Consider the following 23809-nt stretch of genomic DNA (forward strand, 5'->3'; position numbering starts at 1 on the left):
CCAGGACACATCTTTGAGGTCACATCTGTCAGTTTTAATAAAGAAGCTGGCACAAGCCCGTGGGGACTTTAGGTCTTTTTTGTGGTGTTTGAAATCTCTGAACTGGGTTTGGAACCAGTTCAGCTGCATGCCTTGAGACCTGGAGTAAAAGGAGCAGAAGTATGTCTTTTTTTGACGGAGAGGTATTTACAGAAATACTCTTGTACTTGCACTGCTTGTTAAGCCACAGAGTTCCTGAAGAAAAGTAGCTATTTCATCAGTCCTAGCTGAGCAGAAAGCCCAGCATATCCTCCTTTCACCTCCCTGCAGAAGCTGGGCTGATGAGCAGGCCAATATGATCCTGGAGCATTGTACGGTGCTCCTCCTTAAGTGTTCATGATTCAAGCATGTAAAAAGCAGAGAATAAGCTTCACCACAGGTATATTACAGAGGCAAAAACTTATCCAGTCTGAAATAAGAGTGCATATGCTCACCCACTTTGTAAATGTACACACGGACCATCTTTGTTGGGACAGTCTTACTTTGTTCTTTTCTGTATAGTTTGTACAACCAGAGACTCAGACACATGCTGCAGGTTTGAATGGGCCATCGCCTACGCTGTAAATACTATAGGATTCTTAAGCACTAAATACCATTGTAGAGCATCTCAAAAAGATGTCTAAAAGTCCATCTTGCATTTTATTAATTCTTAGAAAACCACATATTCATTCACCTGGCAGGCAAGTTCAAGGTCACGCCAGGGAAGATGAAACTACCATAAACTGAATTAAATGTTTGAAAATGCAGTTCCTTCTCTGTGCTCTCTCATCTCTTCAGGTTTGGAGCAGAAGATCTGCCCGAGGACGTAAATCTACTTCACAAATGAGGGAATGGAAAGAAAATAATCTTTAAAGTACAAACACTGAACCGTAAAAGTTATGAATACTAAACAAACACGGTGGTAGTAACTATGATCAGTACTGATTTTAAACAACTGAGTTATAAATTCCATTTGCAGTCCCTCTCTCCTGCCACACAGTATTTCTTATCATTAAGCATAAGAGATTTATTTTGATTTCTAAGCTTTTTGAAAAGCAGAGGGCATTTATTTCCTCTGGAGAAAGGCAAGCTTCTTATCCAAAAGAGCAGGAAAATTGCATTTGGAGTCTTCCCCAATACTAGCTGAACAAGTAACATCAGCACAGCAACAAAAAAAACAAAACCAAAAATACCCAGCTGCGTTCTTCCTTTACTTTATCACACGTCAATTATCACACAGTGCATGGGCAGCTGCCAAAAACCACTGCTATGTTCAGATACTAAAACTTGCATTTTATTTGCCCGCAGCTGCATCACACAGTGAAGGGAGTGTTAACCCTCCCTCCCCAAGACAAAACATGACCTCCCCCCAAAGCAAGGGGTGACTGATTCACTGCCTTTTTTTTTTGTTGTTCTTTCAGAGTAACTGTTACTTATCTTTTGTCCCAAATGCTATTTCTCTAAAATGCTTTGATTGCAAAGTATTGATTTCCCCCCCCCCCCCCCCCGTTCCTTTTCATCCTGGTCTGTCAACACAGACAGACAGATGTGGCAAAGAGAATAATGAAGCACAATTTAATGTTTTTCAGGTTCAGATTTCAGATTTGCCCAGCGTGGTCCCTATTTTATTTTCTGACATTCTCCCCTTGCCTGGAGTTCTAACAACTTAAAATGAGATTTTATGCAAGATTTACTTTCAATGAAATCAGAAAAAAAAAAAAAATCCTGCAGCTCTATAAAACTAAGTTTTGCATTAAATTTTCAGACATAAAGCTAAAACTCATTTCTGTAGTCTCCAAATTTCTAGCATTTGCCTTATTTCTATTGTCTCAAATAAAGGTGCTATCAAGCAGCATCACTGTAGGAGCTTAGAACTGGAAAGATTCCAGAATTTAAAATGTGAAGCATGTGGTTTCCTGAGCAACCTGTAACATGTAGTTTGGTGCCTACTGAGTAGCAGTAGTGATGCCAATTGTCATGTTAATTTTTCAGATCTTTGTTGCTCATAATCTTCTTCAGTGTCTTTTATTTGATCTCTAATCGGCCAGTAAATTTTCATTACTTTCTTCATCTAGATTTTAGAATGACCAGAAAGTATGCTTTCTAGTTCACCACCTTTAATCAATACAACAATGATATTAATTGTTCATAAAAGAAACTACGCAGTGGCCTGCATCAATGAATCCAAACAGACACCAAAGAGTAAAGGGTGCATTTTAAATAATTTTTGTTTCAGCAACAGAAATTGCAGAAATTTAGTACAGCACAGTTTTGGGCACCACACCAAACAACTTCTTGTCAGTGTCATCAGAATAGGTGATTACACATATAAAACAGTCACAGAAAATAAATTAAAAAAAAGTTATCAACAGAAGTCCAAATGCCCAGCATAGCCATATATCATTTGGCTATGGCTACATTACTAGTAGAGGCGATCTCTCTAAATTTCAAAAGAAAGTAAACAACTTCTCCTAAATGGGTAAGTCATGCAAGTTAATGATTTTTCAATAAATTCTTTTCGACATCTTTATGATTTTAGCTTTTGTTACCAATTTTCTTTTTACCTAGCATTAAAATAATATTAGCGTTCAAAATTTCGTTCATTATAGTACCCACTTCAAAAATATCCTCAAATCTCAGTATATGCTGAGGGAAGAGCACTTGGTAAAAACTCACCGAATAGCATCTACTAATCTAATTCTTAATTCGGTTAAATTCCTTCAACATGCCAACACCTGTACCCCATACCTCCTCATAACTGCAAGCAGCAGTTATATGCTGCTGCTGCTTCCAAATATCCATAGAAAAAATATTTCTTGACACTACACAAGAGGAAAAGCTTTTTTTGTACCACACATCTTTCATAGTCTTTCACTGTATTCAATTAAAATTCCTAAGTAACATTTAAATCACGTTGATAAACTTAAAGCATTTACTATCAGATAACTAAGCCAGTAAGAAAAAAAAATACTACTACTTATGACCTCTGAAGATACTTCAAACTGTACCATCCAGATCTTCAATTAGAATACACAGATTAAAACCTGATCTGTCTGAACATGCCAGTTTATAACCAGAGGGAGGAATAAAAAGACTATTGTGCATGGAGGCAAAAGTTTAAAGGCTGCACTTTTTTTTTTTTCTTAAAGAAAATAAAATTCTGAAATGTCCCGGAAGGTTTGAAAGACAGCACTTGGATAAAGTAGAAAACAGGCTAGAAATGCAAAGAAGAAAAAGCAAATCAGAGTTTACAAGCTTTAAGAGAAAAACATTTCCATGAGAGGAACTACAGGCTTCTAAAGTTCCAGGCAGAGGGCAGAAATAGCTATCTGTACAGTCAAAAAAGGACAGGCATATATATCAGATAAAAACGAGACTTCATAATTTTCTCTAGTACCTGAAACAGGTTTTATGTAAGTTCTCATAACTTCCACAGCATATAGAGAAAATCAGACCTGTCTTTCCTTAGGTATTTTCTCAAGCTCTGCTTTTATGTGGAAAAATGCTAAAGAGAACAAGAAAATGCAATGCCAAATCTATAGAAAATCCCAAACCTAGTCTTAGTTTCCGCGTCTGGAGAACCAATTAAAAAAATTCAGTTAAAGACATCAATCCTAAAACTTTAAAGGACTGAATTTGTGCTCATTTACCCTAGGCCATACAGAAAAATAAAAAGAAATTCCATCTTGCACCACAAACCTCAGATAAAAGTAGTCAGCTGGATTCTCCATAAAAATATTCTAAGTTTGCTAGTTATAGAAACTGAAACAATCATCTTTGGATTTAAAAACTTCACAATTTAACTGTTCACGTTAAAGGAAATGGTTCCAACAACTTGAAGGCTGAAGCAAATTCAAATCTCTGCATGTGATTCTAGTTAGCAGCAGGAGCTATTTTTCTATAGATAGGTTATATGTTTCTTTAAGAAGCCCAGAGACACGTTTACAAAACAACTCAAGTTGCAGGTTATATGGTAGTGTTATCTTCTGTTGAGCTATCTAGGATAACAAGACCTCAAAACCTCTACATCTAAAAGCCTGGGCCCTTACCTTCGAGTGTGAAGAGACCAGGTAATTTTACTTGAAAGCAGCAGCAAACCAACCTCAAAAAATAGGCTAGCCACATGAAGAGACAAGATGAAACTGTCTTATATGAATTACAGTGCTCTCAAGAAAACAAGTATAAAAAAAATGAGTAAAAAGAGAACCTTTAGCACTGCCTATAAATGAACCAATGAAAGATCATCCTAAATAGTTAAGTAGAGCAAATGAGAAACCATGTGAAAAAACAGCGTTAAGGGTAAATGGAAGTAAAACCACCTCACTGACATTTAACATTTACACAAATGTCAGATTCCCCACTTCTTGGTTAATCATTCATCTGGGATCTCAATCAATGTTTGGAGTGTGCATGACTAATTTTGAAAACAAAGAGAAAGCACAGCACAAAATTGAGAAATCTGTGTTTCTAAAAAGATGAACAGTCAAAAAATGAGACCATGAAGACTGGGAATTAGGGCTCTGTTGTAGAATTATTAATGACTTATTTATGGCTAAACTCCATGCCTGAACTTCCATTCCTGCATGAAGTTTGCTGTAACAGAACTGAACGTGACCTAAACCCTCATGATTCATAGCTATATACTAGAAGAAAAAGTATTGGCCAGGTGTCAGAAATTAATTAATATTCTGAACTATTAAAATTACAAGAATTCCATAGAGTTGCTTAAAGGTCTAGAAAAAAAAAACCCAACACATTCACAGCCTAATACATTGAATACGAGCTCCAAGAGCAGCTTCTCTAAAAATACAGAGGAAAAAATATTCTGTAAATTAAAATTTCTTGTGATACATGCATTTCTCTGTTTTTACCATGTGTAGCAGCCATTTGGGAAATGTTGTTTGCAATTTGCAAAAGACCATCCATAATGACATTCATTGCCCTAGGACTCAACGCCCTTTGGGAAACCTCTCTAATTTCCCTGATGGGGTCTACTTTTTCTTATCCAGACCTCCTCCATTTCACTGACAAGGTCTACATTTTCTTATCCAGAAAGATATGCAGGATAGTCTGAACCCTGATTATCATGTTGTAGTAGTTCCCAAGAAATACGGAGTATGATAAAACAACATTTCTAATGAAAGTTATACAAAGTTATTCCTGAACTTTTCTTAGTAAGTTACAGAGGAGTCATTCTAATTGCTTGTATTGATACAACCCCTCATTCATTTAGTCACATACTGAAGTCAGTCACCCAGTGCCCTGTGCTTCAAATCAGCATGGCTTTGTTAAGATGGTGGGTGTGAAAGGATTGATTTTTCAGACGATGTGGCCTCCTCCTGAAGTGGAAGCAGAAGCAGCACATGCAACTACTGAAAGGCAACAAACCTCTGCTTTGAATTCTTTTTTTTTTTTTTTTTTTTTCCCTTCAAAAATCCAAACTGAAATTCATCGTTCACCATCTTCCCATTACATGACTGGACTCAATCATTAATCTCCAAAATGTAAATTCTAGTTCAGACTTTTTGACAGACTTAGAAATCGAGATGCAGAGATGTGTATCTGACTTAGACCTCCACAATCTTACCTTCTTCTGAAGAACATTAACTTTGCGTTCCTTCACCTCTAACATGTCCTTGAGGTCATGGATCTCTCCCGCTTGAGTCCCCTTTTCCTCTGCCATCTCCTGAATCTGCTTTGTCTTCTTATTTAGCATAGTCTCCTTCTCTTCCAGACGTAATCGTAACGCATCCACCTAGATTCAGACATGCAGAAACAGGGTTTGTTTAGCACTGAAGGAGAGAAATTTTAGAAAAGTTAAGCCACACTTCCACAAGGGAGTGAGCGCTGTCAAATTACAAATAGATTCAGAAAAGTAACATCCCTTACTTTAAGACTTCAACATACATAAGCTTGTGATGAAACAGTTATCACAAGTGGCAGGAGACTAAACAGTAAAAATAATCAAATGTTTTATTCCAAATTATATGAGACTAATACTCCTTTCTTGGAAAATCTCAAATCATACTTCTGACATAACTCAGTCTTGTAAGGTATAAGTGTGGAATTTTTTTCCTCAAAGTAGAAGCCAACACAATGTGTTGTTGAGAAGTTCTCTCATACGTAGGAAAAGTGACCCCTTTATTTGAAACATTACTAACATTCAGAGATTTAAACGTTGACTCTTAGTACCAGTCAGTTTATATTCTAGGTTTTAATCAGAATATTAGCTGAACCTGGAGGTAATGAAAGCAGAGGTCTTTGCGGCCACTGCAGATCAAAACATGGAAAGAAGGTTACCTTAGGATGGCTAAGAATATTTTGGCTTAAATAGCAACATAATAGTTTAAATGTAACATGCGTTTTCAGCAGGATGCAGTTTTATATTAAAGATAAAATGGAACAAATGACACAGTACAGGATATTGTGGGTGCAATTTGGACACAAACATACTTAGAGCTCCCATGGCCTCAATAAATTTAGAAACACACACTGAGAATTCTATGGTATCCTCAAACTTCAAAACTGCATGTTGAGAAGCTTTTGCTTTTCCTTCTGCATTTCTCTTACACAAATGAAACACAGAGCTCACAAGACAAAAGAAATAGAAGAAGGAATCAGAGCTATCTGAATATAAATTTGATGAGAAGAATAAGGTCACCACAGAGCACAGACTAATCTCAAAGACCACTGTGGAATAAGAAATCCAACACCACCAACCTTCTCAAGATACCAAAAGAAACCCACTGACCCCTATCCACTTGGCATTCAGACAGAGCTCAAATCTGCCAGCTTGGCTGCTAATCTTATTTGACAGTATCAGATTTGGTTCCTGTTAGCTGAATCCATTACAGGACATCAGTCACACAGGGTAAACAGGGTGATCAATGAACTTCTTGGTCCTTCTGCACAGCATAGGCTAGCATGAAGTGAAGAGATGACTTGGACAACTCCAGCTAGGGAAAGAATTTAGGTAGTCACTATGCTTATGGTATTTTGAGCAACATTTAGTTTTAACGTGTTATTCTAATTCCACTTTATTTGCTAAATGAAAAGTTGCCTCTAAGACTCTACATTTACAGTACGTTACGCCCACAAAATCCTTTGCTGTTTGTCTGATTCCTTTTACGCAGAGCAATAAGCACTTGCCAGTGGGGAAAAGAACTGCCCTGCTCTCCCCATCAGCACTGCAATCCCACTGCCACCTCTACGTCTGGAGCCTTCTCACTTACACATACGTTATTAAAATCACATTCCTGACCTCTCACCCAGCAAGTGGGGCATGGAGTATATTCTGCAGTGATATTAGAGGACCAGGTACTACCCAAATATGATTTATAGGATTGCTAGTTTTGTAATGAAAAGTTTAGCAGGTGGATCAGGCTTTGTCTTCTTTTTAAAAACACACAGTTTTATAGATTGATTAGGTATGTTCTTCTCCGGATATCTCTAATATTAAAGCTGGGAGTCACTTTCATTCATTCTTGAAGGGAAACTGAAAATCTCCCTCACAAGCAAATCCACATACTCTCAACAGTTGTGTTGCAAAATATTTGAGACAGTCCAGATGCCTACAGCACAGTATTAAGTGAAAAGAGAACATTTGCAAACAGAAATTTATCCACAGAATGCTTTCCATTTTCTGATTGATTATTCTCTTTGAACTCTATATTAGCTTATGGCTTGGGGTAAATTGCATTCCTGGTTTTATTTGTGTGAGGTCCCTGCCTAGGAAACCACAGAAAACACTTTCAAGAATATTTTCAAAGGCTGGCAGGACACACAATCATCACCTTAGCACTATTCCTGGCAGAACACTGCACTTGTTTATTCATGTCAGCTCAGTTTATGTATGGCATCCTCCCACAGTGACAAGAACTGAGGTCTGTGGGAGTCAGGTGATGCCAACTTCAACAAAGTCAGCTTAAGATTTTCTCTGAACATGGAAACGACTAGGCAAATAGCTACTGAGGTGCTGACGCCCCTTCTCCTGACTTCTGCGTCTTGGATGGTGTTGTCTTAACCCTGGGTTAACCTAACTGCTTTCACAGTAATAGACGGCCATGTCTTTAATTATGCATGGCAAGTAAAATCTTACAGTACAGCTCAGGCAACTGCTAGTCCTTCGTCTAACAATGGGCTTGCTAACTTGACCTGCATGTACCATCCAATTTCCCATGAAGCTTTAGCAAAATAAGCACATTTGTTGCCACCTTCAACACAATAGCCTTCCTAGACACAGGTGCAAGAGGTACCTCTTTTCAGCTGAGTACCATACGTAAGACTTAAATTTCTTCACTGTAAGAACCATGTATGAAAAACTGTATTGGGAACCACTGATCTGTCTTCACAGAATTTTCCAGTAGCAGTAAAATAATACTCTCTGACTCTGCTCCTAATATGTATCGCCATATTTAGCATGTAGAATTCCAAATTTCTAAGAAAATCTAGAACATTAGTAGCTCCACTGACTACCAGAATAAACACAATAAATGACATAATATTTCATTTAAATTTATTCTTAAGCCTTTTTTAAAATCTTGGATTAAAATTAGATTAAAGTCTTAGCTTTAAGAATATTCCCAACTTACAGCTTAGGGAAATGACTAAAATTTTCAAAAGTCCACAGTGAGTTTCAGAACTGACTAAGGAGCTTGAGTCAATAGAACTTAGGTTGCACATGTTTTTTTTCTCATTTTTACCACCATCTCCACTGTACAGTAGCAATCAAGGTATTATGACAGTGGTGATTCCCAGTTGGGTTTAGGAAGATGTCAGTGATGCCTAGAAAAAACAGCGCTCGACTCTTCCCATCTATCTGCCACCTGTTCAAACCATGGCTGAGCTATTGATTTATATCAGTGAACCAAGCCATACTCCATTCAGTTACATCAGAGAGTACAGTCTCCCCTATGTTATATCCAAGCCCTGATTTCTCGGTAATGGCAAAATTAAAAACTTTTATTCTCTGTTGGTATGACTACATTAATGGCAGCAAAAGGAACAGACAGAATGACAATCCTGAAATATGTGTGAAGAGCTTGCTATGGTTTCTAATAAGAGCCAGCTACTTTTTAAAGTAGATGTTGAAGTAATTCTATCTATGTCAGCACTCAGAATTCAAAGATAATTGAGAAATGCACAGAGGAAGACATAAAATATTATATTTGGCATGCGAGGTGAAATGTTGCTTTTACCCTACAGCAGATATTGCTATGTGAAGTCTCCAAGTACCTGAAATGAGTACATTTGAAAAAGGTTCAGTTTTGTGACATTCTATTACTATCTTGCAAACACATCATATAAACACAATAAAAGTTAAGCTCTTTTCCTGACAGCATAGTCTGTAATTAAGACTTAAAAGCTATGTTTACTGACTGATTTTGAAGGCAGTGGTAGTTCACAAGACTTAATTCTCTATTTTTGACATTGATCGTCCTTATTAATTATGTTAGAGTTGACTCTTCACCTGCCTATACAAATTGCAGCAATATCAAGTACAGTCTTGTAGAAGAATTGAGAATGAATTCTTTTTGAACATTCAGCTCCGAGTTATCTGGGCAACTTAGATGACATGACTACGCCATGGAGCAGAGGCGCACACACCCGGCTTTGTGCAGAGCCTGTTTGGTTCTTGCTAGGGTTATAAATTCAGCGCAGGACAGACGTACTGCTTCCAGGGCCTGCTCAGGTCAGAAATCAGTTCAACTGTTCTTCCAGAATCTCTAGCACATGGTATTAAATACCTAAACACAGTGAACTCAGTTCTGTGAGCTGAGCTTAATGCTTGCAGGCGTCAGCATAGGTCCTAATGTAGTGCTAACAAGTCTTGCTAGGGACACCCAGCTCCCATTCGCATATTCCTCACTAAACAAGATCCGCTCCCTAACTGTCTCTGATTTGGGAGAGTCTACTATAGTTTCAAAATGCCAGTATGAGCCCCAGTAAAGAAAGACCCTTAGAGAATTTTATGTTCCACTGAGACATTCAGAGCAAATACAATACTTCGAGGACTGGATTCATTTTTCTACTGAATATTAAACTGAATTTACTATATAGAACAGACCAATTACAGAACCATGCCAGCTCAGGCAGTATACAAAAATAAAGGGGAATCTTCTCACTGATTAACCTCCCATTGAGGCCACATACCTTCGGGCACTGACCTAAGCTAAAGGGATCACTGGGCAAAACAAACTTTATATGGATGAAGTCTTAACTCCAAAATAAATATTGATTTATTTTTTGTTTTGTTTACGAAGAGATTGCACATTTTTAGAGCTATTTTTAAAGGTTCCTTCACAAATTGAAAAGTTAACCACAATATCCTCTCCACCCAAGAGCCCTCAAGATAAACACCCCACAAACAGCTCACTGTTCTTTGTAGTTCTAATGTGGCAGGTGGCAAATCCATTTTTGAGATATTATACCAACATCTTTGCCCCACTTACCTGCAGTTTTCTTTAAGAGAAGACTAAAAGGCAGAGGCTTATGAAGGTATGCTCTTTTCTCTCAAAATGTTTATTTAAAGATGACTTTAAAATACCAATCCCCTATGAAGATGTCTGCCAATATATGACAGAAAATGCACCTCTCCCTCTCCTCATAACTCTTTCGAGGTGCATAGGGAGAAGGTAGTTATGTTTTAACACTGACCAGGGCTGTCAACAAGTGAGGCCAGGCAGGCTCTCACGTTCCTACCCTATTCCCAGTGAAAACTCTTGTATAGAAAGATACTTTCTCCTTAAAAAAACAAACAAACAAACAAACAATAAAATACATCACAGGATGCAACAACCAACATCTCAACACTGTATTTTATCAATGCGTTTCAGTCTTATACTTGAGAGGATCACTTGTGAAGACAGAAGAAAGGTAACTGTGTATGATGATTTAATTGTTGAGCTTTCTGTCAAGAACATCAGCAAGGATGAAAAAGATGTGATTATTTTTCAAAAAGTATAAATATCTTCTTGGAATTACATAAAAATTCTCAGGAACACAAATGGATCATTCTAAATATCTACTCTGACACAATGGAATAGCCTCCTGATCAACAACACTTTGTATGTGTTAAATCCATACCAGATTGCTACATCTTACTGTGGAGAACATGCTAGACTGTATTGAATCCATCAAATCTATCATAAAAAACATCATTCTAAAACAGTATCATTAATGTTTTAGCTCCACAGCAACTCCTTGCTGAAAGACAGACAGAAAATCATCTCTCACTGTTACTGCAGTTGTTATGTTTCACTTACGATATCTGGAAACAAACTATGTGAATGAACTAAAAGCAGTAGAAAATCTCTCTCTCGCTTCCCTCCCACCCCCTGCCTTTCAGCCACATTTTGTTAGTAAAAAAAGAGCTTGCACATTTCAGAGGAAGAATCAGATTTGGTTTTATATTGCGGTGCTATATGAGCATCTCATTTGGAAGAACTCAGTGAAGAACAAATATTCTCAATGATTATTTAGCAATATTACAAGTTAGAGAGTAGAATAATTATCTATATTTAAAAGCTCCTTTGGCCTTCAGCTAAAATAAAATCAAAATGTTCTGAATAACTATCAAGAGTATCTATCAATGGTATATAACCAAGTCTTTTTGGTTTTAAATATTTTGTTTAAATTACCTACATTTTATTTGAATAAATACATTTACCTACCATAACAGCTGAAATTATGACCATCTACTGAAGCCTATTAACTTGTTAATAAAGTACACTCTTTCAAGAACTTCATCTCTCATGGGCAGAAAAGTACTTCTTTTTATTATTTAAAAGTAAGAAGATAAATGTGTTTTTAGCTCCATAGGTTTGTCACAATACTGTACAGTGATTTAATCTATGTTATTTTCAATCACTGTAATGGATGAAAATCTGCAATTTACATTTTAAAATGTTTATTTACATAATACCTACTTGCAATGATATTTTGAAATGTAAATATTTTTAAAAATAAACATGTACAAATCCAGGGTAGATTCCTGACTAGCAAATAAGAATGAACAAATTTAACAAGTTTATGGTTGCAAACTAGCACACTTTCACAGTTATACCAACTAATGCAAATGAACCTTGTCTCAAGTGAATAATCCAAAAGTATCAATATAAAATAAAAATAGAAATCAAGGTTTCTAGCTTCTAAAATTAAGTCACAACTAAAATTGGTCACTTAACCCATTTTCTTTCTGTCCAACAGGAAACTAGGAAGGCAAGTTTTTAACTGCATTTCTTTAAAAATAAGATAAGATTTTGAGTGCATACCTTTCTCTTTGTTCCAGAGAAGCTTAACACTTCTCCATCTGCTATCTCCTCCCTGTTCAGTCACCTCAAATTATTTACCCATCTGAAATTATCTGTTAATATAATCAAGTTTAACACAGAGCTATCATGCTCAATTTGTGCTTAAACGTTAAAATCGCTGCCTTTATCTCAGAGCTGGATAAACTTGTGGGCCCTGTCTGAATTTCCTTCCATATCTGTGTCAGTTAAATCTAATAACTAAAGATATTGTCTCTCCCTGAAAGACTTCTGTCACTCACAGTCTTTCACTGCCATGTCTACGACACTACTGCTTTAAAGGAAATTGATTCTGCAATTTCAACTTCTACATAAATCTGAGAATAATCAGAAAAGCCATCTTAGAACATCAGAAGATATTTACTATGTAACTTGATTTCTGCATGTGGACAAGGCCATATGCACCCATAGATTCATGAACATGGCTAAAGGAAAGCCACATGAGGGTAAAAAGTTCAAATAAATTCTCTTACACTCTTGTAACATGGCATCTTTCTACCAGTGTTACCCACAAATTTTCTGCATGCCTATTTCATAGCTCCTTTGGCTTTTTACCGTTTTAGCTGTAACAACACAAATATTTTTTGATGCATGACCGCCATCTTTTGGACTTCAACTAACACTACAATTTTCCAAGCCAGGGGATTGAAATGCTGTCTTCGCACAACATTTAATGCTTGTTCTTCAAGAATGTCCAGAAGCAATAAATTTATGCTATACTTATTATCCATTTGATGTTCAGATATACACTTGTGTCTTACATTATATGGGAATTTATTAAGCATTTTTTTATTGAAACACAGTTTTGAAAATTTTCCTTTATCTTGGAATATGCATCATAAAACATGAAAGCCCATATTTCAGGTGTAAGCACAGGCTTACATGCAAGAGTTCCTGTACATGCTGACAGTAGCAGTGAAGCCTCAGCGAGTTGTATACTACTGGAACGCTATTCCTTTCTCTGCTCTCTTTTAGCTACAAGGTCATTGAAAATAAATCCCCCGAGCTCAGGCATTGCAATTTCCAATTTAGCTATGCCTAGGAAAAATAATACTAGTGACTGCATGTTAGTGGAGCATGTTGTACAAGTGTGCATTCATCCCCAGGAGTATGTGTGCACTTACACATGCATATTTGTCTCTACGATCAATCCCCTGGTCTACAGAATCAAACTTAAAATCAAAGACACAACATGCTCAGAACAAGCAGTACTGAATGACTACGGGATTGTATAACCCAAGCAAGAAAAAAAAGAAATAACGCTTTTTATCACTTTCTCTATGAAAAGTCAATAAGTACAGAATTGCCCATTTCACCTCCGTCTGCAGGATAGCAGCTCTTTGCTCTTTAGCTGTAAGAGACTCTTTCAGAACTTCAATATGTTGCTTGCTGTCAGAGAACTGATTTGTGAGAGTCTCCAGCTTTGTCTGCAAGGCCAGCAACTCAGTGTCTTTGCGCGACAGCTCCTGTTTCACCTGACCAATCTGAAAAAGAAAGAAAAGATGGGCAAAGGAAAAAATAATTTATACCGTCCTTACAAAAATAACTACAAATTCACATAATTAGCAACAAAGAGCATGATACTCTAAACTTATGTCACAGAATTGTGAAGCCTTCAGTTATCTTGAATGGAAGGCCAGCAAAAATTTGTGTCATGAGCAAAAGATAGAAGGAAAAAGAGGGGGAAGCAATAGCATCAATTTTTCAAGAGAGGTTCTTTTTCACACAGTACATTCTTGGGCATCTTTCAAAGGACTGACCAAAACCAGGTACTTAGTAGGGGTAAGTTTTTAAATGAAGATGAAGCAGAAATGTAATGAGAATGTACCCTTACCCTGTAGTATCAGAAAAGATGAGATACCTACAGGTCTCTCTCAGAAGCATGAAGTTTGCTTTGAAATGACAAACCAGGGAGTTTCTGTCCATCTCTCCATCCATCAGTTCAGCCTCATACTTACAAGGTATGTAAAGACTCCTTTACTTTTCCCATTATTTATGAAACCAGCATTTCAATCTTCTAAGAAATACCATTTTAATTTATGGCAGCTTTTTAAAGCAGATGCAAATATGCACCAAAGCAACATGAAAACTGTTTTTGGAATTGCACTTTGTTGAGAGCAATTTCCTAGATTTAATTTAGTGAATTAAATCAGTATGGAAACGCCAATTTATTTTAACAAATGTAGGTTGGAATATCATTTAAATAAGACAAACCGTTGAGAAATTTTAAAAGTAAAGCATTGAAATGAGATGAAATCTCATTCTCAGTGCAGTCATCACTCAGGACAATTCTGATGTAAATCTGAAGAAAAAAAAAATTTTTTAGTTAAAGAGGAGAGGGAAGTCTAAAGGTAGACTTATGTCTAAGTTTATAACCAACTTTCTGGTTCACCTCCAATATATCTGACAGAATAAAATAGCAATGTTTTACTTTTTCATATTATATAGCAGAGGTGGACATATCTCTAAAAACTAAACAGTTTTCCCTTTTTTAACTTGAACAATTTTATTTGTGACATTGAAAAAAAATCCTGCAATCCCTAAAGCATGTTGTTCAATGCTTCAAAACAGAAATTAATGGACATCACAAACTAAAAAAATTGTCCAGGTCATCTTCCATTTTGGGGAATGTGTTAAGAAAAAAAAATTAAATTGATATAAGCTATATTTTATTTTTTTTTAATTAGAATAAATGCACGTACTAGTAGAAAAAGGTGAGGAAAAGCTTGGGTAAATGTGGTTTTATCTTGACAACACTGTTTCAATAATGGGCAATTAAAGAAAGAAAACTCTTTACTGAAGAGTATTAAAATAGCATCAAAAGATGTCCTCAAGGACTCCTGTGTTCCAATGTGAAACAGAGTGCATGAGGAGATAAGGAAGAAGGGGAGTGGAAGAAGGAGGACGCGTATCTCAAAAAACCTTACACAAACTAATTTTTTAAACTGGAAAAATGTTTTGTTTTTTTTTTTTCATATTTTTACTAAAAGCAAGTATGTCCACAGCATGATTTCACCACTATTTCAATTAGATACAAAAGTATTGATGTTAGCAGCACTATTTCTGCTGTCAGCTACTGGCCAATACCAGTTGCACAATACTGCTAGGCACAGCAGAATAGCTGGGAAGATATGAGCTATTTACTGCTAGTTATGTTTTCTGGAGTATCTAAACAAAAAAGCCTCCTTAAAAATTTCAACTGTCACAAACTTTTTGAACTAGTTGGTAGCCTGAATTATAGTAAAACTGTCTCAAACCAGTTTCATCTTTCTTTGGAAATATAAGTTCTTTTTGAAGCCATCTCAAAAGAGATGGGTACCCTAAATACTTGTGTTTTGGTGAAATGCTCTCATCTAAACACAACCGCATTTCATTACATTAACATTCCCAAGTAGCACCCTAAGATCACTCTCTCTGGAAATCCCCATTTCAGAGCTGTAAGCCCACACTGCCGATGTGCTAAAGCTCTTCAGGAAGAATGCAGTGCATACCATTCCAAGTTGCGAGGGAAGTTAAGGCGGCGTTAAGTGCTCACATCTCTCTTCTCAGTGAGACACTATGATCACTCAGCAAATGCACTAATTTCACAGCAAAGGAATAACCTAAATTCATGCTGCTAAAATTAAACAATCAGTTTTAAAAAGCGTTCAGCATCCAGCTTTTCTTATTTTTTGTGAAACAATGTTGAGAGGGTTCAGCACATGTTTTCAAATTATTTTTGTTCTAGTAGGGAAAGCAAATCTCTTTGAAAGTCTGGCCCCAAAATGGGTGCTGAATACTTTAGAAAATCTGCTTCAACAGAGAAGAATAAGTTACTGCTAAAACAGCTCATACCATTAAAAAAACAGTAACAAAACAATTATAGATGTTCAGTTGAAGAGTGATGTTATGGACACCAAAAACCATGTGAACAAAAAGGCAGCTACAAGGCTGAGCAGGCTGTTAGTTCTACTGTTATATTAAGTTGTAAAGAAGGTAAGAGAAGAAAAGCTACCCCAAAAGCCAGAGAGCTAGCAAGCCCCAGTGAATGGCCACTGCACACAAAAGATAAATCTTACTGCAGAGACCTCGGCCTGGAGACCAGCCACTCTTTTTTTCAGGTCCTCCCCTTGAGCCTCTTTGGCACTTAGCTCTTCCTTCAGTTGCTCTACCTGTCACGACATTGTTATGCTTTTAAATATTTATCATTTGTCAGCCTCTAGTTAGCCTGTTTCAATCCAAGTAACTAAAAGTGACAAAGAACTGAAAAGAAGGATCAACACTGCTCACTCATTTTCTCTTCCGTTCTTCGTTAAGTCTTCTCAAGAGTTTAATGTCTCTGTAATCTCATATAGGCTGCCAGACACGAATTTGATTATGAAACAAAGACGTATGGTTATGTTTATATATGTCAAGTATGGGACACTTCACCCAATGGTTTTGAAACTGGAATTCAGGAGGAAATTAGTACAGGAAAAGGGACATCTTTCAGTTCTAAGAGAAATAAAGTTAATTATCAAGATACAGCCACAGATGACTATACAATACGATACAATACTGGAAAAATAAATATTGTGCAATTACAAAACAAGGTAGGACAGCAAGATATCAAGATTGGAGCTGGCTATGAGTCATGAGTGAAGAGTTATCAAAAAGAAGCAAATTCTCTGCAGGAAAATAAACGAGCAGACACAGTAGACTGAAGAGATCCAGAAACTGAGTAGCTGAACAGATCTATAGGCCCACAGAGGGAGACCAGGAGAAACTGAAGAGTTGCTAACAAGGGAAGAAGAAAGGAAGGAAAGAGGAAAGAAAGAAGAAAGGATGGACTGAAGATGTGCTAAAATCGTCTCTCCATTCCTAATTTGAAGGGGGTATCCTTCAATTCCTAAAACAAAGGCAGTGGGATAAAGGGCAAAAGTATAAAAGAACAGATGTGGTTACCTTGAGGTAAATCAGTGAGCTGATGTGAGGGAAGTGGAAGAAACACATAGTTATTACATGTTTCTACTTTAGGGCAAGTAACGCTTCTCCAGGAAACTTTCTCCAGCATTCTTTTTTCAACAAATAATTTCAAGCAGGACCGATGCAGTAGGTTACAATTGTTCAGGACCTAGTAGAGTAATTTTCAACCTCTGTTCCAGGGATTTGTACACTGCTTGCAGGCAGTACGCAAAAGCTAACTAAGAAAAGCAGGACTGCTCGCAATATACTTAAATTTACTGTACAAGGTGACCTGAATCTGCAGTAGAAAATGTTAGGGCCCTCTAAAAGACTGAGAAACACTTCTTTGGGAGAAACAAAGAATGAATTGACTTTTGGCTACAGACGGTTCAGTAGCCAGTGTCCATCTTTATACCTGAGGATCAACATGTCTCACTGCTGTATTTGTCCTGTACTCCCAACGGCATAAATTAATGTTGGCACCACCACTGTTGTAGAATCTACTCTCATTCTGACTCCACTACTGGAAGGAGAGTGTAATGGAAAGCCATTATAGCAACAGTTCATGCTCTTTTCAGCCTTTATATAATAAAAAGACCTACCAGTTATAGTACAACAGTTGCAAAAAGAAACACTCTTTTTTCAATAGACTACATTTGAAAAGACTCTAGACCAAATAAAACCTAAAACTATAATGGACTAGCAATGGTCTAAAGATAAACACAAAATCCTTCTGAAATAAAAGAAGGTTAAGTGTAACAGTAAAAGCAGAATTTGGGCCACTGACCTTACTGAATCACCATTACGATATTTTCAAATTTGAATTTAAAATTCTCTTAAATATTTTTAAGTTATTTTAGTGGCTTCACAGCAGAATACAAATAAATTCTGTTTCCCAGCACTTGAATAGGAACCTAGACCATAACTCCTTACTGAAGTATGAAAATTTCTCTCATCTGTTCGCTAAGCTCAGTTTTTCTTACTAATGTAAATTGTTTTCTCAATACCTTATTTTTCATGAATTTGGAATGACTACGGTACACCTCCATTTGCTTCATTTCCTCTTCACGTTCCTCTGTGCTCAGAGCTCCATTTGACTTCAACATCTGAATCTCCTCTTCCAAATCCCGGAGACCACGCTCCATGGAAGAAATTTTTGAATCCTGAAAACAATTAGAAGAGATAGACAAAGATAAACAGTTAGATGATTTGTTAACATACCACTGGAGTTAAAAAAAGGAAATAATTTGTTGGACATGTACCTGCCCTTGAAATTTACTCCTGAAATTCCTACAGAAATCAGCCTACACCTCCTCACATAGCATCTGGCTGACTGCTCAAGTACTCATTTTTCAATTTTTTTACACCTTTCAAGGAAAGGAAGAGTTTAGTATGGAAGGAAAACATGGCTAGGGGCAGGGACACAGTATATGATGAATAAAGGAACACAAAAGAAGGTTGCCTTGTAATCAGAAGCCAGCATAAAACAGAAATTTAATTCTAATTGAATGAACAACAAAAAATGTGACTGCAAGAACGGCAAAAAAATGGGTTTGTGCTACTAGTAATTTAAGTGGGGTCACAAGTGGAGGACATAAAAAGCACCATAAGCAAGGAAAAGATGCAACAATCTAATTTTGAGTGGACAATCTAGTTTTGAGTAGATAAAGCGGTAGAGGATCCTTCAAGTATTCTGGCTCATATACAACATTTAAAACATTTCCATGGTTAAAAAAATATACATCTGGAAAAACAAACAAACAAATCAATCTACCATTATCATGGTTTTACAGGATGATCAGAGGTTTTTAATCTACTTGGTTTACTGTTTCTTTAGAAGTCTTATCTGTTAGGCACAGCAAGAACAGATTCATACAGTACAGAGTTTCATGCATACTCATGAACACAGATATGTATTTATGAATTGTAATCTCTTAAGGCAGTCTATATTTTATTTCATTTCTCAAAAATATTTAGTCTTTCCTGAAATACAGGTAGGATTTGAAACTATCCTCCGTTCTTTCATAGACCAATCCTTCAAATTTTTTTTTTTGTCTGATAATCAAAGCACAGCTGAAAAAGAGTATGAAAGATTTTCACATATAGGTTTTCATTAATGAGATAAGATTTTTCTAAAGGACCATTATGAAGATTTAATCAGATCTCCTGCTTAATTTTTCATGCTTAAGTTAAAATCAGTAAAGCAGACCTTTGCAACAAAAAATCATAGAGGTAGTAAGGTGAAGTGATATGTTGTAATTTACAACAGTATTTAGTTTCAGCGCTCACATCATTTCCCAGAAATACCAGTGTTTCTCTTTTGATAGTAAAGACGGCTTATTGTTACCAGATGGTCAATTAGTTTTCATTACTATGGACCACAAAGATGACTAATAAAAGAAACACGGTAAATGAAAAGCTCCAGAGTAGAAAGATAGGAAGTTACTATGGAAAACATTGAGATGGAATGGAAAGAGTTGGAAGGGAAAAAAAGAAGGAAATTAAGAGGGACCAATAAAGGAAGGAGGGAGAAAGGGAGGATACGAAAATGGAAGAGAATAGTTCGCAAAGACAGTTGCCAAATTTTTAACTGTATTTGTCCAAACCCTGCCTGATGTACTTTATGGACCATACAATATGAAATATGATTGCATAAAGCTGTGTAAACCACACACTCCACTTGTGGCTCCTGAGCTCTTGGCAAATTGCCATTGTTCCATTAGATACTTGAGTTAATAGTTTAAGAATTCAATCACAAATTCATCTAGAAAAGTTAGGTTTACGATGACATACAGACATCTTTCTAGCTATATGACCCACTCTTTAAGTGCGTTCTCAGTTTGCAAATTGCTAACTTTACTGACACACAGAACACAAAGCAGTATTTCAAATGTTGATACTATAAAAAGAAAATAACCCACATCATCATGAAAACCTACTAATCCATTATTCCCATCCTTGCAATACGATTGACTCTTGGTTAACTGAAAGAAATCTGTATATGTTGCTGCAGGCAGACAGAAGGCAGGTTTCTATTGTATCATGAAGCAGCTCCATCTCTTCACTGATCAATAATAAAAAATAAAATAATAATAAATCATAAAATAGTATAAAATAAATAATTTTAAATTTGAAGACTGACAGAAGTATATGGTATTTGGTAGAGTCACCTTTCATATGAAAACCCATTTTCCAGAGAACAAACTCTACTGCTGCCTATATGCAATCATTTACCTTCATCTCAATAACAGTTTGCAGAGCCTTTGTCTTGGCTGTGTCAGGAGCATTTTCAAATCGACGATGGATCTCCTGTAAAAGAAAAGAAAGCAAGTGTTAGCCTAATGGCATTTTGTCCCACTTACCAAATACAAACAAAATTACTAGAAGCTTCTCTTTCTAATACATAGCATAATTCAATGCTGCTTTCTGATGTTACCAGTTCATAAATTTTGTTTTAGCATTTCTCATATCAAAGAAAGGATAGGCGAAAGTTCATTCAACAGAATCACAGCCTCAGTTAAAAAGGCTGCATCTCTGACTACCTACTTATTCAAAATAAACTGTTGAAATGACAGCTAAGTCTACTAAAACCCCCTATCATCTGTCTGCTAAACTAATCTAAACTATTACTAGTTTCTCATGGAAGAAATACACATAATTTATTTGACTAGATGCTTAATGAAAACAATAATGCTGTGGTTTCTGTTTCAACGAGCTATAGGGTACAGCTGTGTTGATAACTCTCTTTTTCCAACTTTTTTTACTTCAGAGTAGCAACGTTTAATTATGCATGATAGAAATCTTTCTCCACTGGGCCTTGAACGTAGCTGAAAGTACATGACTGGATGGCAGATTGCTCTAGAAGCTCAGAGTACGCAGACAGGAGGACACAGAAGTCCATGTGATACTTCTGTTGATGTGAATTCACAGAACTAGCATGCTTCAGACTGCTCACTAAAGAATAAAATAAAGAATAAAACTTGTTCTACCATATAAAGTAGATGGCGGTTTCAAACCAACAAGTGGGAATACAGGAGAAACAATATATTATCTATTCCATTTTTTCATTATTTGTCATAAAATAATATTGTCCTTACATCACACACTAATGTTAAACGCAGGAATGTGAATACTGTTAGAATGTTAATATTATATGACATAAAAATACTTTGGTGCCCATAGAATATGAACTGTGATATCAGTTAACCTAACAACAAATTGTATATATGCACACACACACACAGTTTAGCCACCTACTCCCCTCAAACACCTAAAAGACGAATCCAAAAAGCCATCCACAAACTCGTATTTTCAATAGACATGGTGAAGAGAGAACATTTTGTGTGGTAGTCATACATGCAACTTGCTCCATATGATTAATTATTTGAATGAGAAAGGTAGAGTTGTATAGTGCTTTTCAAAATACTGAAAAAACTACTTGTCTTGTAAGATTGTTAAGTTCTTACATAGCTGTGAAGTGAGCAAGATAGAAACGTTTAGTGATATGACAAGGGCCACAAGAAGAATTTTGTATAAATTTGGCACAAGGACATTTGCGTAAGTTGATGCTTATGAATGGTAATAACAAGAAAATCCAGTAGAAGGTTTGTCTGTCTTTAAATACTATACTTATATATTTCCTGAGAAGCTATTTTTACAAGTATGTTTGCAGTATAGGGTAGTATTTTCTGAAAAAAATGCCTCCTGAAAAAAACAAACCAGAAAACTCTAAATTTATTTGTTTCTCCCATAGTCAAGAAAACTTGAGAACCTCTGGTCATGCATCACTGACATACAGACTGCAGTGGAGCAGTACCATTATTATTCTTCTACTTACCTATATCTGGATTCACACAATGGATTTAGTCAAATCTAAACATTCTAGCCAGACTTTTCTTTTGGCCCAACATCTCCTGTATCTGCCTGTAATGTACGTGTCCAAAGAACAGGCAGCGTGCATTCCTCTCTGCTATTCTCCTCAACTGATGGCCGAAGCACAGCATAATCGGTAATTTCTCATCACCAGCATTCCACACTGTTGGTCTCTAGCACTCTTCCACTTTTACATCTGCCTATATGGTTAGGGGCACGCTTCTTTTGGTCTACAGTCAAACAGATACGGCTTCTACCTATTCAACAGGTTTTAAATCAATGAGGCAGCCACTTTATCTTGAATATGCTGATGTTAAATCTAAGGAGGGGGAACATACTACACCAAGATGCTCTTTCCAGGGTGTTGATCATAGGGCCATCTAAAGACTACAGGCATTATCTCTGGGATCATCTCCTTAGCAGAGCTTTAAGCTTTTTTGAAGCAGATAGTCAGCCCAACCACCTGAACCTTTTCCTACCGTTTGCTGTGCCCACCCTCAGAAGATGAAAAAAGCAACTGTGAGCACACAGGATATCATCAGTACAAGCTGGACCTCATGTCACTTTTATTACCTACTCCATCCTCAGCATTTTTCTTGAGACACATCAATGAAACTACTTTTCCAGTCTGTCTCTACTACTTACTATTCCAGTTGCCATCTCTTCAGAGATAATATTTGAGATTCATTTGGCTAGGCTGCTATACATAATGTTAAAAAAGAAGCTCATCATGAGGTTGAATTAGTTGAAATGACATTTTTAAAGCAAAGCATAGGACAGTCTGCCACATACTCTGCCCATAAGAAACTCAGAGCTTGTCTTATTACCCTCAGTCAAGGATCAGAGACAAAAACCACAGTGCTAACATATTGCCTTAATAAGAATAAGCTATGATGAGCTTCTAACACTCAAGACCAGCCTGAGCATTTAGAAATATGACAGAGCAGATCCAACACCCTCCACCTGTTTCTCAGTGCTCTTACCAGTACCTGTCACGAAAAACATGACTCTTCTTCAGTGTCCTTGGTCTTCCCCCATAGGGAATGATCTCAGCTGCCTTCCTTAAGGTAGCTGTGGTATATTTGTCCCTGTTTCCATCTCAGCCAGCTCTAACATGTTGACTCAAGAATTGCACCATAATTCCAAGATACTGTGGCTGTCAGTCCTTCTCATGAGCTCTGGATAGAATGAGTTTCTGTCTGCCACCGGCACAATGTTGTTACAGACACCTTTTCAATATCTTAGCATGTATGACTGTAGCTAGACTGGAGCCTTCAGAAATTTTGAAAGCATGCTTTTGTACAACTCAAGTGATAGGAGTGGCTTCCTCCTGAAAAATCTCCATATCTGAAGTTTGCAGAGTGGACGCTGGGGACTCCGTTCATGCGTTCACCAAGCCGCATATTGCTGGAGAGGCACGCAGATAGCTTACTGCTCTGGAAGGGCAGGCCTGTATCTATTTGGCTGAAGCGAACACCACTGCTTGTACAAGTACACAAACATCTAAGAAAGAAACGTGACTTCTGACTATCCCTCTGCAGAGGCTCATACGTGCCCCACGTCCTCCAGTCCCTTCTCAGAAGTCTCAAGCTTTTCCTGCGATTCCCAGGCTGAGAGGAACCGAGAGATTAATACACACACCGTCCTTTTTGGTAAATTCATGCGTGTCATGTTAAGTGAGGTGGTAT

The 23809-nt window shown here is 36.8% G+C and overlaps 1 protein-coding gene across 1 annotated transcript in view; it reads right to left on the bottom strand.

Moving 5' to 3' along the window:
* ERC1 (ELKS/RAB6-interacting/CAST family member 1) overlaps positions 1-23809 on the bottom strand; it is a 294006-nt gene that overhangs the window by 201142 nt on the left and 69055 nt on the right. The window contains exons 3-7 of the mRNA XM_082308445.1: positions 20484-20558; positions 18257-18412; positions 16394-16477; positions 13643-13810; positions 5606-5773 (exon numbers count right to left, since the gene is read on the bottom strand). Of these exons, the coding sequence (XP_082164571.1) occupies positions 5606-5773; positions 13643-13810; positions 16394-16477; positions 18257-18412; positions 20484-20558 (651 nt within the window). The remainder of the gene's footprint in view (positions 1-5605; positions 5774-13642; positions 13811-16393; positions 16478-18256; positions 18413-20483; positions 20559-23809) is intronic.

This window comes from Platalea leucorodia, assembly GCF_965183815.1.
Source record: "Platalea leucorodia genome assembly, chromosome: 4".
In the NCBI taxonomy this organism is placed as follows: domain Eukaryota; kingdom Metazoa; phylum Chordata; class Aves; order Pelecaniformes; family Threskiornithidae; genus Platalea; species Platalea leucorodia.